The following is an 18,578-nucleotide window of genomic DNA, read 5'->3' on the forward strand; positions in this document are numbered from 1 at the left end:
CATTGGGATCATAATTAGATAGTAGCTATACAAACATCTGAGCATATATCTAATCAGGTGGGTGCCAGTTCTTTGCAGCTTGAATCCAATGTATTTAGAATCCCTCCTTATCCCCTCCCTGAAATAGCATGATAGTATCAACAAGACCCGGGAGCTATCCTATTTTATTTTAGAGTTTTCCTCTTGGTCTGGGCCAGACTCAAGACTCCATTCTAGAAAGTCATCTAGACTAAACAGAATATTTATGGTATTCCATTTCTCCTAATACATAGGAATGTCAGGATCATCTTTGGATTCCTCAAAGAACTAAGCTAGACTTAATGAGAATATCTAGGAGAGATCAATGGCCTGTTTTGTTCAAGATCCACATTCTCAGGACACATTCACATCTTTGTAATGTAGATAGCCTTTAAGAATGGATCGATTCACTTGTTCTAATAGCATTTATTATGTATTATACACAATATTTTATACTAGGTGTGGGCCTATAGTGATCCAGTTTCTGATCTCAAGGAGCTTTTATTCTATTGCTTTGGAGGGGAGGGATAACACGTGCATAAATGAGAAATCTAAGGAGGGGAAATAACAGTTACATTCCTTCCAAGATGAAGTATCAGAGAACAAATTTAGTGAAGGATTAAATATCAATATCTTACTAAAAAGAAGACACAAAGATTCTTTTCACCTGGTCAATGATATTTGTGTCAGCTGAAAAACGATTTAGGATTAGCCCCAAAGGTGTTGTATCAAAGAACCTATGGAATAAGCACATTAAAAATTACATATTTAAAGATGAAGGGCCTAGGCTTTTCTTTCTTTCTTTCCATGGTCCCCAGACTTCTGTAATGATATCTATTATTAATCCCAAGGAACTACAGAAATTCTTTCTACTATGCTACCAAAATACATATAGTGAAGGCTTTTTGTTTTGTTTGCTTTTGTTTTGGTGAAATCACTATTTCTCTACCTTATTGGTCCAAGAATGATCTTATTGAGGAGGTTGTGGTGAAGGTTTTTGGCAGCTGTGAGGCCCATCCATTCTACAGTGAGAGACGTAACAAGGCAAAGGAAAATACCTGTTCCACAAAGGATAGTAAACCCAGCCACATAATAAGACTAGAGAAAAAAATAACCAAAAAGCAAACATTCATTATCAGAAACAAAATAAGTTCCATTATTATTTCTTAGTAAAAACTACAAGTCAAAAACATATAAAACATGTCTAAATTTCAGTGACTTGGTGAGCCGTCAAAAACACTTCCAAAGTACGCACAATATCCCCTTCCTCATCATTTGTTAAATCACAGTTTTGACTTCTACCTTGCCCTTCCCTGATTTTTCTAAAGGAGAACTGCGCTAGATTAAGAGACCTGAAAATTTTCCTTGAACACCAAAACTGGGGCAGTTAGGTGGCGCAATGAATAAAAGCACCAGCCCTGGAGTCAGGAGGACTTGAATTCAAATTCAGCCTCATACACTTGACACACTCACAAGCTGTGTGACCTTGGGCAAGTAACTTAACCCTAATTGCCTTGCCTTCCCCCCTCCAAAAAAACAAACACCAAAACAGTTCTTCCCAGAGATTATTCCATACTAAATAACTGCTATATGAAATAATCTCACCGAATTTTTGTCTATTCTAGGCACTTAGCACAGTACACAACAAAGGGTGCATCAAACAGAGTAAATGTTTAATAAATGCCTTTTGAAATGTTCTATTCATTCTAATGACTGACTTAATCGAAGTAGGAAAGTTCAAATAACAGAGAACTGGCACGACTATGCATTACCTTGCACAAGAAATTTAACCTCACTAAGCCTCTGTTGCCTCATCTAAAACATGAGAAAATTACATTAGGGAATTTCTTCGCATTCTTAAAATTAAGACTTTCTGCTTAAAAAAAAATCTCATATTGGAAAAAGTGCTAGGTCCCACTCGATGGGTTATTGGAGCAGTACTTTGCACAGTAAAATAACAGTATTTTGCTATTTTCCATGCACTTTTTGGAGAAAGTCTAATTTAGCTTTTTCCATCTGCTTTAATGTCATAAAATAGCTAATATAATAATAGCTCTTGGTCTAACTGAGCCTATAATGCTGTAATCCATAATAAATCCGGTTTCGAATACTACTGTGATCTATTATTTCAGCCACTTAGTCCTAAAAAGTGAAAATCATCCCTCAGTCTCCAATCATTTCTTTTTATCTTGGTGCTGCAGTCTATAAATCAAAATCTAAACTGTTTTTCTCTCTGACAGGATTTTTTTTGAATAATCATAATTTTCTATGATTGTTGTTGGTCATACTTAGTGTCATCAGATTTAGAGCTGAAAGGGATTTTAGAGATTCAAAGATATTTATAAATTTACCAAAAGCAGTATTGTTGAGTAAGTTGAGATGCCAATGCTTTGTGTATTTGTTCTGAGTTAGCAAACTATTTATTTTTTCATGAAGGATCTACGATTTTTTCAGCAGAGAGATCTTCCAACACTAAGTCAGATTAAATCCTTTTAATGGTTCAGAGGACCAAGTCCTAGTGAGTTGTAGTTATGTTTCTTGTCCAAAATCACACAACTATCATGTCAGAGGCAAGATATGAAGCCAGGTTACCTACTTTATAACCATTAAATGACACTGACTCCACAGCAAGGAATAATTGGCCAGAATATTAAGGCATGGCCTTAAATTTGAGGAGATTCTCATTTTCCCATAATTTCAACTGGTACTGGCTATTATCAAGGCATCCGCTACCAAAATTTTACATTAAGATCTATTTCCAAAGTATTTATATGTATTTCCAAAAATACATATAAAAGAGACAAAAGAAAAAGCTCTCATAGAGATTATCAGATGTAATACTTAACACAGAGGCATTTGTTAGTAGGGGAAAAGAATGGGCGAATTCAAAAAGGAAGAATGTAATCTTAACTGCCACATCATCAATCAATCAATATTATAATATATATTTATTTATATAAAATATATTTATAATATAATTAATAATTATTATGTTCAAGGCACTATGCTAAGTGCTACCTCATCATTGGGCTCTATCGTGTGAAACTTTAGATTATACCACAAGAAATCTTGGTGTGAAGACTGAACTCAGTATGTGATTATAGCCAGGCCATAGGATATTGATGTTTTTTTTCCACATTTTGTTTAGTGATTAAAAAAAAATCCTTTCTACCTGATAATCATTTATACTATCCTTCCCATTAAGGTCAGATGTCCATGTAGCTAACCAGTAGTCTATAGCTACAATAACCGAATGCTTCAGGAGCTTGGAAAAAATCATCAAAAAAAGGAAGAAGAATCCTCCGGAAGTGAGGTATCTCCAGCAAGTCTTCCATGGCATTTTAGTCCTGAGCCTCAGTACTGTGGACATGTTATCATCTTCATCTTCCTCCTCTTCTTCCTCTGCATACCAAAAATTTAATAAAGCTTCATATTCGTAAGGAGTGTAAACAAGTTTAATTTCACCTTAATTTACTTTAAAACTCAAAAAAAATCTAGAAGCAACTGCTTAAATTACCTTAAAGCAGTTATTCTGGGAAGGGAAACGTGTCTTAAATTGATGATAATCCTCCAAAGCACCTTGCCTTGGTATTTTTTTTAAGGCTACCAACCTCTAAGGTTTGTTTTTTTTTTAATCATCCCTTCCCACATTTATCAATGTCACAGACATGTTGACTCTGACAGTGGTGATTACCAGAAGTCTGAAGTAGTACTGTACCAGTACTCTGGTCTATATTTTTAAAAAGTTCTATTGGTCGATACTTTTTATTTAAATACGAAACATATTATTTAAATAAATGTTCTAATTCTTTAATTTGCTGTATAATAAAGATACAAATTAATTTTATATAAATTAAATATGTATGTCTAGTATGTACATAATTTATATATAAATTAATCTATATACAGTGTATTTTGTTTCTCTCTTGAGAAACTGAGGATCTACAAACTTGTGCATGCATATTTATGATAGATGAATAGTACTTGCTAATAATTTACTTATTTTATTATTAATTTATTATTAATAAATTAATAAAGTCCATCAGTAGAGAATAGTGAATATATAGTAGATGTAACTACCTGAGAACTCAAAATTAATGATTTGGCTTTGAAACCAATCTGTAACTTTCTAAAACATATAAAGACCAAGTATCCACAGAGAAACTTAAGTAAATAATTCTGAATAGTTATCTATTATTTAACTACTACCTACTATTCAAATAGTCAAAAAAAAAACATTTTAGGGTTGGCATTTTTCCTTGAATTTATAATTGTCATAATCTTGTCTTTCATTTGGCTTACTTATATTTAGCCAAATATGAAAACAGTCTAGAAAAGGATGAAATATAATAGCATATTTACCCGGTGGACTTCTTAAGTGGTTTATCTTACAGACTTCTTATAAACAAATGTCAAAGCGATATAAATATTTCATATTGCTTTTCATAATTTCCAATAAATCTCTTCCCTTTTCTCCTATTATTAGATCCAGAAAATTACAGCATAGTAAATAGTTTTCTAATTCTCATACCCATAATTTCTGAATTTGCCACAAGGACCTCATGAAGACTATATTGCTCTGATCAAAATATGACTATTTTAATCTACATCTTTACCTTTGTTCATTTCAAAAGGGTTAACTGTCACTAGCATATTTCAACTGTATTGCCATAATAACTGACAACTTTTTAATGACATGATTATGTCATTATTAAATAATTTTCAAATTTCTCTACCCTACTCTTGTTTCATTTCCATACTCCTGCCTCTTCTTTACAATTGTTATACCATAAGCTTAGTGGAATGAAAATCATCATATAAGTGACCAATAAATTTTATTTAATTTATTATTTTATTTTATTTATCAATAACACATATTCTTTATTTTTATTATTAACAATAAATTTTATTGTTTCACATTCTGTTCTTCAGATTTTATTACCTACAATACTTTCCACTAGACCCAGTATTTTTTTTCCTCTAAAATGACCCAAACACTTCTTTCTTGCCTACCTTTACCTGAAACGTACATATATCGCAATGGTCAAAGACAAAGTCTGAAATCCACAATTTCTATTCATGTCATATGTATAAAGGCTATTCAAAGAAATGATCTACCTTCGTCTTCATCTTCCATCTGTGCTTTGGCTTCTCTTGAGTACATAGCTCTTCTGAGAGTTTTTCTTTCCAAGGTTGTTTGGTCAGCCTCCATATCCTATGATTAACATTGTACAATGATTTAAAGATATTAAGCCTTAGAGCTAAAAGACACCTTCGTTTTACAAAAAAAGAAACTGGGCCTACAGAGGTTAAGCGACTGGACCACAGTCAAACAGAGATAGGAAATGGCAGTACCAAGATTCAAACCCAGATCTTCAGACTCAAACATCCATCAATTAGTATTTATTAAGTGCCTCTGTGCCAGGCTGTGCTAAGCTCTGGGGATACAAAGAAAGAAAACAAACAAAAAAAACCCAGTCCCTTTTGTCCAGGAGCTCATAATCTAATTGGAAGACACCATGTAAACAACTATGTAGATAGTGTGATAGATCACACAAGGTAGATAATAATTTAGAGGAAGTCTCAGAAAGAAGGCACTAAGATGAAGGAGGCTTGGAAAAGGCTTCTTGCAGACCATAAGATTTTATCTGAGATTTCCAGGAAGCTAGGAAAACCAGGAGATGAATAAAGCAGAGTTTCAGGCCTGGGGGACAGTGAGTGAAAATATATAGTGTCTAGTACAAGTAACAGTTAGGAGGCCAGTGTCACTGGATCTCAGAGTATGCAGAAGGGAATTAAGGTGTAAGGAAACTGGAAAGGAAAAAAGGGACCAAGATTCCTGCTCCACTGGAGTGATATACTCTAAAGCAATCATTGATTGATGAAAAATTCTGATTATGAATGCCTGATTTGCATTAAGCCTTTCTTGGTCACCTAACTGCTGGTGTCTTCTTGTCTTTCTAATTATCTTGTATTTTTCCATATATTTAAATATCATTATGTTTTCCTCCCTGAGAGAGGGCAGGGACTATTTTATTTTTGTCTTTGAAGCTCCATTGATGTGGAGTGCACAGTGCCAAGAACATAACAGGAACTTAATAAATATATTGACTGATTGATCAACCCCTTCCATCCGCCAAAAAAAAAAAAATTCTACCTCATAAACACGTGGTAAAGTTTAAGAAAATTGCATTTAGTGTTTTAAGTTGCTGAGACTAACAAATACAAATTGATGCAAAATGTGAACAAATCTTGTTAGAATACATCATCCATGCTATTATTCCTACTAACTTTATAAAGGTATGGGTTCACAGCCTTCAAAATGGAACTATTCTTGAATAATGCTTTATAAATCAGGTTCAAAAATCTGTAATCTTTTCTGTCCCTTCCCATTCCCTCCCTTCAAACTCTTCTAGTTCCCTTCTTATTCACATTTTTTAACTTTTTAATAAACTTTTTCCTCCTTGTACATCTGTGAGTCCTTAACCTATAAGGCCTTGCAATAGATCAATTTCATTTCTTTCCTGCATTGTGTTCTTTTTCATCCAATCCATTTTCTCCAATAATGTATAATTGTTGCTTCTTGCCATAAAGCAAGTAATACAAAAATTATTTGTTTTAAAAAAAATTCATTGTTCTATACTTAATATACTGTCATGACCATGATTTTCATATCTTAAGAATTTAAGTATGTATCAGCCCATATTTCATTCTCTCCCAGATCTATATGTATGTAGGTAAATGGCTTTCCATCATATCTAAATATATTTAAATTGACATTACTCCTGGCCTGTGTAATGCTATTGCTACAAAATCTGGCCAGCAGTTCTAATTTTTTTCCCAGATATTTCTTCCAAAATAAACCATAAATTGCCCCACTCCTAAAGCTTACATCATACTCTTTCGTCCCTGACATCTAAATCCTATAAAAATGTCTTTTGGAGGCATCCCCAGTAACTATATAATCAAGGTTCCCACAACATAATCCCTAAGTAGGCACTTGCTGACTGTTCCTCTGAGTCTTATTTTGATAAGAAATAATCATTTGAACAGTTCTAAATTGTTCTAGTCTCTTCATATATTTGAAATATATGTATTTTTCCCTCTATGAGGACTCTCATCTTGGGGTCCTCAGAGGAATCAACAGAAATTATATGAGCTTTAAATATATATGTACACACATGTATGCATATATATAGGTGTGCACATATGCACATACAAATATGCATGCGTGTATACACACACATATATATATACACACACAAACAACATACAGCGTTTCATACTGCTGCTTCTTGTTGTGGTATGTATATTTCTTCTCTTTTTTCAATTATTATATTTTAATTCTTCAGCAATTTCTTTTAGGAACTTGGATAACTTATCAGGGCTAGGTATCACCAGAAGAACAATTTTAGCTGTCAAATACTCTAGTTTGGGCTATGCAAACATAGCCTCATTTCATTCTTTTTCCTCTTCCATTTAATATGGTAACTAGTTTCTCTATTCCCCTCGTCAACTTATAATTAAATACTTTGCAGATATTTCCTTGATCCACCTGCATTGCTTTCTTTCAACGTCATTTTGGCTCGTCTGTGATTCTTTGCCTAAGAAATGTCATGGGGTCTAAATAAGTTATTATTGTGCAGATGAGAAAAGAAAGGAGAGATAAATGAAAAAACTTAAGTCAAATTATTTATCTGAAGTCACAGATCATGCAAATAACATCTGAGGCCTAACTTTGAATTACATACATATATACGTACATTGTATGTACATGTAACTATATATTTTTACGTATATTGGACCACCATTTCTATAGTAATATCATTAGAATCCTATTGCTTGATCATACTATTATCTTGATTACTAAAATAAGCATATACCATATTTTGGTTTAAAATGATGAATTGGTGATAGTCCTCTTGGAGAGTTTCAAGGATTAGACAATATGTCATCTGGTCTATCTTGACATCTCAGGACGATTTACAGTTACCTTTTCTAATTCTTGGTCTTGGCGATTCATAAGTGTTTTCCAGTGTTCGTAAAGCTCAACGTCTTTGTTTTGAATATCCTTCAAAGTTCCTTCCCTCAGTACATTACCATCCTTCATTGCTATGATCTAAAGGAAATGAATTATACATATTACATTCACAACTTAAGAAGCAAAATTTAATTATTTTTATCTTTAAAATCACTGAAAACATCTTCAAGTCATAAATTGTGTAAGGTGCCATACAGAGAAAATCAATCACGAAAGGTCTCTTCTAAGCTCTTACCCAGTCAGCATGTGTCAGATACTGTAATTTGTGGGTCACAAGAACAAGTGTTCTCTTGTCCTCTTGGAGAAATTTCAAAATCCCTTCCTGCATCAAATGATCACTCAAATGAATATCCAGTGCAGAGAATGGGTCATCCTGAATCAATCAAACAGTGTTGGGAGAGAGGAGAGGAAGAAAGGTTATATTTTAGAAATCTGTTTCTTCTAGAAAATTTTAGATGAAATTATTGGTATAATATTCTCCCAAATTGTTTATAAATTATTCACTATCTCATAAGTATTCATAACTGGTATTTATTAACTTAAGACCTTAAAGCCCTCCATTGTTAGGCTCTATTCCCTTCACTTTTGCTCTACTCTGATGAAGAAATTTGGCCCTTCTCCTTCCTTATCAAGACCCATGCCTCTAATTCAGCTCTTGATCCCATCCATCCACATCTTCCAAAGGCTTTCTTCTTTGATCATTCCCTTTCTTCTCTCATTTTCACTTTCTCCTTATTCTTAATTCTTTCTACCACCTACAAACATGCAAGGGTCTCCCTCCTTAAATAAATTTCAATTGACCTTGCCATTCATATTGTCCTAAATCTCTATAACCTTTCCTAGTCAAATACTCAGAAACAGTCCTCTATACATGTTGCCTCCATTTCCTCAATTTTCTCTCATTTCTCATTCTCCTGCATTATTAATTATGATCCCACCACTCAACTGAAACTTCAATTTTCAAGGTTAAAAATGCTGCCTTAAATCCTAAATACAATGACTTTTCCCTCCTCAGTTATCATACTGCTTGTACTCTCTGATGCCTCTCACATTACCGATCAGTCCTTCTCCCTGATCTTTCTTTCCTGCCTTCCTGGATTTTGTGACACCTCTTCCTTGGTTCTAAACTGCTTTTCTAATTGCTCTATGTTTATCTGCTTTGGTGAGCTTTTAAGTTCCCATGGGTTCAGTTATCATTTTTGTGCAGGTTACTGTACAATCTACATATTTAGCCTCACTCTCTTATTTGAACTAAACTCCCATATTATTATCTGCCTACTATATATATATATATATATATATATATATATATATATCATATTATTATCTCCAACTGGATATAGGTAAATATCAGTATTTCAAACTCAACATATCCAAAACAGAATTCCTTATGTTTTCCCAAAATTTATCTCTTAGCAAGACAATAATTCTATTAATATCAAAACAATCCGGGGGGGGGGGGCAGAGTCAAGATGGCAGAGTAGAAGCAGGACCTCCTCTGGGCTCCGGCTTCCACCTTCCCCAATTCATGTAAAAGGGGACTCTAAACAAACTTTGGAGCTGCAGAACCCACAAAATGACACAGAGAAGCTAACCTCCCATGGAGGACAGCCCAGCAGGCCAGCAGGAATTGGCCAGTGCAGCAGCGCTCTGGGAGCTAAGCCCAGGTCCCCATGAGCTGGAGGTTTTAGCCATCGGGCAGAGGGACTCCAGATCACCAGCAGCTATGGCTGTTTCCAGATTCATCAACACATAGATGTGAATGGACAAAGTGAGACGTCAGTGAAGTGTGGACTTTGGGACCAGTTGGTGTGAGTGTGTAGGCTTTTGCCCCCGGGGCGAGAAGCCGCTGAGATGCCTGGCACAGCCAGCGCCACATGGCAGCTTCAACTCCTGGCCTGCAGAGTGTAGGGGGACCAAGTGACCAGTCTGAGGGGTAATCACTCTTGCTTTAACTTTCTTGGATCTGGATTGCAGTCTAGGGTGGAGGTTCTGGGGTGCCAGAGTGTGTAGAGGCTTTAGAGAGGGCACCCAACTAATACCTCCAGCAGCTGAGAAAACCCCAGTGTTTGGGATGAAAGCTCCCTTGTCTGGTGGCAGAGTCCTACTTTGGCAAAGCGCCCAGGGGTCAAGTGACTGAGGGACGACATGACGAGACAAAGGAAGCAAAACAAACAGAAGATTCCAACATTAGACTCCTATTTTGGGGACAAAAAGGAGCAAAGCATGGAACAAGAGGAAGACAGTGAAGTCAGAACTCCTGCACCAAAAGCTTCAAAGGAAAATACGAGCTGGTTACAGGCCATAGAGGACCTAAAGAAGCAGATAAGAGAAGTGGAGGAAAAAATGGGAAGAAAATTGAGAACAATGCAAGAAAATTATGAACTGAGGATCAACAGCCTGACTGAGGAAAATCATACCTTACAAAACAGACTGACTCAATTGGCAAAAGAGGCTCAAAAAGGCAATGAGGAGAGGAATGCCTTGAAAAGTCGAATTTGCCAAATGGAAAAAGAATCTCAAAAGCTCAATGAGGAGAATTGTTCCCTTGGATTTAGAATGGAGCAAAGGGAAGCTAGTGACTTTAAGAGAAATCATGATGATGTTAAACAGATCCAAACAAAAGAAAGAACAGAAGGATATGTGAAATATATCAAGGGAAAAACCACTGACCTGGAAAATAGATCCAGGAGAGATAATTTAAAAAATTATTGGACTACCTGAAAGCCATGATCAGGGAGAGAACCTAGAAATCATCCTCCAAAATATTCTCAAGGAAAATTGCCTGGATATTGTAGAACCAGAAGGCAAAATAGAGGTTGAAAGAATCCATTATAAACACTATCTTACATGTAATTGAGAAAGAAGATATACAGGCACTGGAGCATAGAGATGCACCATGCCCTACTGGAAAAGTCTAAGGAAGTATGGGAGAAGATATGGGAGAGAGCAGATTGGAGGAGGGGATATCCTGTGGGACCGCTATTTTGGGGTAGTAGGAAGGGGAAAAATGGGGAGAAAATTTGTAACTCAAAATCTGGTGGAAATTAATTATGTAAATCAGAAGTTAATAAAGCATTTGAAAAATGAAAAAAAAAAACAATCCTCAACACAATCCTTCAAATCCTGGGGGGGGGGGGTCATCTTTATTTTTTTCCCTTTCAATACTCATATCCAAGAAAGCCTGGTCAATTTTTTTTTTATTCTACCTCCTGCATATGTCTCCTTCTCTTCTCTCACATAACAAATAACCTAGTTCAAAATTTCTTTATCTGGACTTCTGAACACTGGGCCTGGAATCAGTAAGACTTAAGTTCAAATTTGTCCCCCAGACACTTTCTACCATGTTACCCTGGGCAAACTGCCTCCTCAACTGTAAAGTGGGGTTAAACTATCTCACAGTGTTGTTGTCATGATCCAATGAGATAATATTTGTAAACTGCTTAGTACAGTGTCCGGCATACAGTGGATGTTTAATAGATGTCTACTCCTTCCTCCCTCCCTTTTCACTCTTACAACAGGCTCCTAATTGGTCTCCATATCTCTGCTGTTGCTCAGTTGCTTCAGTCATGTATAACTGTTTGTGACCCAATTTGGGGTTTTCTTGGCAAAGATACTAGAGGGGTTTGCCATTTCCTCCTCCAGCTCATTTTATAGATACGCAAACTGTGGCAAAGAGGGTTAAGTGACTTGCCAAGGGTCACACAGCTAGTAAGTGTCTGAGGCCACATTTGAACTCAGTTCTTTCTGACTCTAGGTCCAGTACTTCATATGTTGCATTAACTAGCTCCTGCCATTTTAATGTTTCTAGTCTCTACTTATAACCCATCTTCCACAATTTGGCAAATTAATATTCCTAAAATATGGTTCTGATCTATTCAAAATCTATACTCAAAAACTTCTGTGACTTCCAATAACCTCTAGAATAAAGTACAAAATCCTCAGTTTGGTATTTAAAGGGGATAGAGACTGTACATAAAATTAAATAAATATGCAGAGCTTCTAGGTTAAAAGAAAAAAAAATAGTGACTTGCATGGGTAGAATGCCCCCTATTTCTCCACACCAGTATTTTCTTCCCCCTGTAACTTACAGTCTTAGAGACTTCACTCTGGTGCTCACTGAAAGGGTAAGTAATTTACTCAGGGTCACACAACCAGTACATTTATTTATTTATTTATTTTTAAAGCAATCGGGGTTAAGTAACTTGCTCAAGGTTACACGGCCAGTTATTTCTGGGTGTGGTGCTGAGTATCTGAGCCCGGATTTGATCCAGGTCATCCCGACACTGGAGCCGATGCTCTTACTCGCTGAGCCACCTGGCCGCCCCTAAGCATTTGGGGTTAAGTAACTTGCTCAAGGTTACACAGCCAGGTGTTTCTGGGTAGGTGCTAAGTGTCTGAACCCGGGATTCGATCTCCAGGTCTTCTCAACACTGGAGCCGGTGCTCTTAGTCGCTGTGCTACCTGGCCGCCCCACAACCAGTACATTTTAGAGGAGGAACTTGAACCCAGGTCTTCTGGTTTCAAGATCAGTTCTTTATTCACTATACCCTAATGTCTCTAAGTATAGCCCCACACCATGGAAAGTGGGCATGGAAAACCCTCTACAACTTGACTGCCATCTAACTTTTCAGTCTTATTTCATACTACATTTCTTCATGATATATCTCACATCCATGCCTTTGCAAAGGTGATCTATGTCTCGACTGAATTCTTTCCTCTCTGTTAATCCATCCTCCCTTTCCCCCACGTACACACATATTTTCGTGTTCTTTCACTTCATAAATTATTTTATATTTGCTTATTGGCATATGTGTTAGTATTCCCTCAAGAGAATATAAAGGTTTGGACTATTTTATTTGTATCTTTTCAATGAAGTGAATTTTAAAATTATTCAATTAACAAATGCTTATTAAGTATAAACATAAAATAACCTTAGCTTAGGAGGCACTAGCAGTTAGGGGACCAGGAAGTGACTCCTGAAGAAAGTAGCATTTGAGACTAGTTCTTAAGGAAACCTGAGATCCCAAGAGGTGGAAGAACATTCTTGGAATGAGGGATATAGCCAGTCCAAAGGTACAGGGGTAGAAGACAGAGCGCCATGTGTGAAGAAAGTGTGTAGAGTAAGGGAAGAGAAGCAGGATGAGAGCAGGTTGTGAAGAGCTTTATATGCCAAAAAGAAAACGTTTACATTTGTTCCTACCAGTGACAGAGAGCCACAGGAGTTCACTGAGTAGGAAGGTGATATGGTCAAATTTGAGCTTTTGGAAAGTCACTTTGGAGGTTCTGCGGATGATAGCAGTGGTGAGAGACCTTAGGCAGAGAGATCAAAGAGGAAGTTATTACAATGGACCAGGTGAGAGGAGTTGAGGATCTGAACTCTGATGGTACATGTATAAGTGTAGAAAATGGTACATATGCAAGAGATACAGAGACAGAAAAGACAAGATTTGAAAACTGTTTGTATATGTGTGGACAATGAGAGGGAAGAGTTAAGGGTCAAAACTGAGTAACTAGGAGAATAAGGGTGCTCTCAAAAGTAATAGGGAATTTTGAAAGAGGGATAGGTTTTGGAGGGACAGACAAAGAGTTCTGTTTTGGACACATTGAGTTTAAGATCTCTATGGATCATTCAACTGGAAAGAGCCAATAGACAATCTGCAGTATGGGACTGGAGCTAAGGAGACAAATTAAAATTAGATTGATAGATCTAGGAGTCATCTTCAGAGAGATGATAATTGAACCCATGGGAGCTGAAGAGATTATCAAGTGAGAGAAAAAAGAAGAGGTTTCAGGGAAAAGCTTTAGCGTATGCTCACAATTATAAGGCAGTATATAGATAATAATGATCCAATAAAGGAGATGGAAGAAGTCGGATAGGCAGAAGGAAAATCAAGAGAGGAGGGCATTATTAAAACTCAGAGAGAAAAGAGTGTCCAGGAGGAGAGAGCGATGCACAGTGTGAAATACTACAGAGAGGTCAAGGAGGATGAAGGCAGAGAAAAGACCAACGGATCTGGCAATTAAAATATTATTAGTGACTTAGGAGGCTGCAGCTTCAGCTGAGTAATGAAGTTGGAAGCCAGACTGCAAAGGAATCAAGGTTACATGTAATGGCAGTGACCTGGTGAGAAAGGTCACCTCTTGAAAAGAATCTGGAATAATAAAAGAAATCTTGAATTAAATCAAAGCTTTGTGAGATGAAGAGGGGAGAAGCAGTAGCTCAGAGCAAATGGCCTCATTAGATAAAATTGTAATTGATCTAGTCAATACTGTTGTATGATGTCCTCCAGCTCATTTATTAGCACAAAGGTAGGATCACAGAATTTGGAAGGTGAAAGTAATTCAGGGCTGGGGGTTGGCAAGTCATAAGCAAAGACAGGATAAGAGTTAATGAATTTAAGGTTAGAGGATAGTATAGAGTGAAATTGATTCATTAGAAGTTCAAGTTTGGGAAAAGCAGGAGTGATGGCCAGCTCAAACTATCTATACAAATAATTGTTAAAGGTTTTTCAAGTGAAGGTATTACCTTCTAGGTCCAAACTAGAAACAATAATGCATGCACCAACCAACACCTTCATGCAAATATTTGTTTTATCTGGTAAGATATGATTTATTATAATATGTAATACAATGATTATCCACATTTCTGAGAGACAGAAATGGAGTCATGTTTAATACTTTTATATTATGATGAATCATGCTTTTATCAATCTGGCACCCAAAAGCAAATCACAACTCCTCCACACCTTCTTCTCATTCTTTTGGTCATTGTCTTTACCTAAAAATGTAGCATTCAAACAGTCCACTTGCCCTTTTCTCTAAGGTTGAGACAGATGTGTTGGCATGACACAGTAGTAGAGCTGTGGCGTATGGTATTTATCTCAGAAATGTAGATGAGCTTTAAAGAAAGCAAGAGATTCTAAGAGGAGGAAATGTATTCCAGGCTTGACTATGACCTTTGCAGAGGCACAGCTTTAAGAGATATAACTTTATGAGTGAGAAATGATCGGAAGACTTTGTTTAGCTGGAAAAAGATTGTGTGAATGGGAATAAAATGTAATAAGAGTAGAAAGGTAAGTTGGAGCCAGATTGTAAAGGGCTTTAAATAGCAGGCAGAGAAGTCTGTATTTGATACTAGACATAACAGGGAGATGCTGAGTTTACTGAGCAAAGGAATGATGTGGTCAGACATGTGTTTTAAGAATGGCTCTTTAGCATCCAAGTAGAAGACAGATTGGAGAGAGGAAGATGATACATGTAAACAAATTAGGAGGTTTTTAAAATAGTGTATAGGTAAAAAGTAATGAGTGATGGCTCTACGAATGAAGAGAATGGATGGGGAAAAGCTTGTCTTTAAGTAAAGAAGGTCTTCAATCCTTCCCAGTAGAGTTGGGGCAATCAATTTCTATTTATCTTTTCCCTGCCTAAGGATGCCTCAGGTGAGACTCTGCTCTTGCCCACATTTAACATCATCCACTGAGTTTGGATGTGGAAGTTGCATAGACACATGCAACAATTTTAATTTTCCATTTAAATCAGCCATGCCAGCAGCCAGTCATATAAATGGCCCTGAAGTTCCAATAAGCTTCCAGGAAATCCTAAAAACAGTGGAGGGGAAGAAGCAAGCTGGTGGAAACTGCTGCCATTGCTGCTGCCTAGCAAAATCCTTCCCACTTAATATCCCTAAAGTAACATACTATATTAATAGCCTTTAGCACCAACACAGCACCAATGGTGACTACAAATATGTCAGCATAAGTCTGAATCACAAAATATAACAGACTCTCCTCATATAAGACAGACACAAAACATTTATTCAGCCACTAGAAAGCCAAATCCCAACACCAGGAAACTGAATCCATCATAACAACAAAGAAGTTAATACACCATAACACAGCAGGGAGCCGTACCATCCTTTAGCCTTCCCACAAACAAACACTCACAAACCTAGCTATCATAGCAAGGGGCAAACACTCACAAGCCTAGCTGTCTCCTTGGGTGTGTCCCTTCCTCCCTCTAGTTCTAACTGCTCTGACACCCAGACTCCTGTGGACTCTTCTCCACCCTTCAGCAAATTCCTCCCACCACAGGCTCCATGTGATTACATTCAGCCTATTAAGGGGAAGGAAGATCTTCAAATTCCCTTAGGCCTGTTAAAGGACAGGGAAGATCTTCAAATTACCATTACCATTACACAGCCAAAGTACGAAAAGTATCCACATCTTATATTCTCATTCACTATGAATCTCCTAATTAAATAACAAATGATCTTTACATGAGGAAAATTTCAACCATTATATCTGAAAATAGCAGTTATTAAACATTTCATCACAATATTTAATAATAATTTCAGACCCAGAGTAATAACTCTATGCAGATAAATAATTGATCATTTAAAAAGGCATAAAGAAGATTGCTCAGTTGGAAATATGGAAGTATAATAGGATTAAAATTCATGATTTTGGAAAAGTAGTTTTATGCCCTCAAATGACTTAGATTTTTAGAATGCAGAAAAAAATATATGTACGCACAGAGTAATAGTACTGAATTTCTGTAAAATATATTATAGTTTATTGCATAAATGTTTATCACACTCCTGTATTTAGATAATGTTCATGTATTTAAGATGATACAAAAGACTAGTAAAGTTATGGTTTGTTTTTTTTAAGACCATAGCAAAATAGCATTTGAACAGGTAAAATGAGGAACTTTTATAAAAAGTTCATCAACTATATTCTATAGTGTTGTTCTACAGGTGTTGCCACAACTGTGCGAGAGAACAGGAGGATATTACAGATAGTCTTTATTTTTTATATTGTTGATGTAGACCACCTAATGACTAGAGGAGCTACTGACATATTAATCTTTACCAAAAGAGGTAAAATTAAATGATGGACATTCCCTTATGTGTGACTGGATTCATTTATTACTTATTACTAAAAACTATAAGTATAACCCATTTGGCATGATCCCTTTTTCTAAGCAGAAGAAAAATTGTATTGAATATAAAGCATTATAACACTTTCTGCTTTGTGGGGGGTTAATAATTTTCTTTAAGATATATCAGTCATTTGTAATTGCTTAACTTTCTTATTTAAAAAAATCAACAAGTTAGTTTTATGATTGGTATTAACTACTACACCCTTTGTAACTTTAGTTAATAACCTTATGATTGGTCTCCCTTCCTTAAGTCTCTCCCCACTCCAGACCATCCTCCACTCTGCTGCCAAAATGATTTGCCTAAAACAAAGGTCTGACCAGGTCACATTCCTACTCAGTAAACACATATGGCTCCCTATTGCCTACAGGATCAAAGATAAAATTCCTGTTTGGCTTTCAAAGACCTTTACAAACTGGACCTTTTTTTTTTTACCTTTCTCGTCTTGTGGTACCTTACTCCCTTCCTCCTATTAATTCAGTGACACTGGCCTTATCTTTCTTCTCACATGATACTCCATCTCCCCATTCTATTTTTCATAGCTGTCTCCAATACTCTCCCTATACACCTCTGCTAATCTCACCCCCTAATACTCACTTTCTCTAAGAGCCCATTCTGGGGCCCCTCATACACCAGTACCTTCCCTTTGAGATGACTCTCCAATTATCCTGTACATATCATGTATGTATATAGCTGTTTGCTTGTTAAATGGAAAAAATGTGAGCTCCCTAAAGGGAGGAATTAAGGTTGTTGTTTTTTGTTTGTTTGTTTTGTTTTGTTTCTTTGTATCCCCAGTGCTTAGCACAAGACTGGCACATAGAAAACACTAAATAAACGCTATCTGATTCACTGACTCTTTATCCCACCCCTTCTAAGATAATAATAGCTTATTCAAGGTCATTGTTGCAAAATTGAGAGAAAATTGCCAAGTTCCAGTCTCCCATCCAGGTTAGCATCCTGTGTCTAAAGCTGCTTAGTTCATTGCCTCTGTGTCTTGTTAACGCTATACTGACCTCAGAATATATCCCAGATGCCTTTTTAAAGATAAATCCTAATAGATAAATATGCTATGAAACAAGCTGTTTTCTAGAAAAAGTACAAAGCAAAATACGCAAAAACTGAAAAATTCTGGTTATTTTAATTTCCTTAAAGGAAATATCACCCACATATAAAATCTGAAGTGCCACCAAAGTTACTATGAAATATTAGAATTATTCAGTGATAAAAATGTGACATTAATTACTGTGAATGCCGAGAAAGTCTAAAATTATATATATTTAAGGTTTAGATACAGTAAAAAGAATTCATATTTCTGAATACTCTCACTATGGAAGACACATCTCAGTGGTCAATGTAATAAGAAAGGCTTCTAGGTTATCTGGGCAGCTGCATTTATTCAGACTGAGTCTCTAGGAAAATGCTGGCTTTGGGTAATTCAGGAAGCCACCATGGTTATAATCCAGATGTCTTTAGGACTTATTTCTGGCTCCAGTAGAGTGGAAGAAAATATTTCCTTTTGTAACAGAGGCGAAAGTATTCCCAGAGTACTCCCCATTTTCTGGTAAATTCTGAGCGTGT

General features: G+C 36.2%; 1 protein-coding gene across 5 annotated transcripts in view; it reads right to left on the bottom strand.

Moving 5' to 3' along the window:
• The window catches only part of LOC138176098 (ATP-binding cassette sub-family C member 9-like), a 204,682-nt gene that overhangs the window by 74,495 nt on the left and 111,609 nt on the right, over positions 1-18,578 (bottom strand). For all 5 annotated transcript variants that reach the window (XM_069106826.1, XM_069106824.1, XM_069106827.1 and 2 more), the window contains 6 exons: positions 8,295-8,432; positions 8,012-8,137; positions 5,137-5,233; positions 3,191-3,420; positions 968-1,116; positions 686-755 (listed from right to left, as the gene is read on the bottom strand). In XM_069106826.1, the coding sequence (XP_068962927.1) occupies positions 686-755; positions 968-1,116; positions 3,191-3,420; positions 5,137-5,233; positions 8,012-8,137; positions 8,295-8,432 (810 nt within the window). The remainder of the gene's footprint in view (positions 1-685; positions 756-967; positions 1,117-3,190; positions 3,421-5,136; positions 5,234-8,011; positions 8,138-8,294; positions 8,433-18,578) is intronic.

This window comes from Petaurus breviceps, unplaced genomic scaffold (genome assembly GCF_028583685.1).
Source record: "Petaurus breviceps papuanus isolate PSGF00001 unplaced genomic scaffold, PetGlider_PUasm1.0 81, whole genome shotgun sequence".
Lineage (NCBI taxonomy): Eukaryota > Metazoa > Chordata > Mammalia > Diprotodontia > Petauridae > Petaurus > Petaurus breviceps.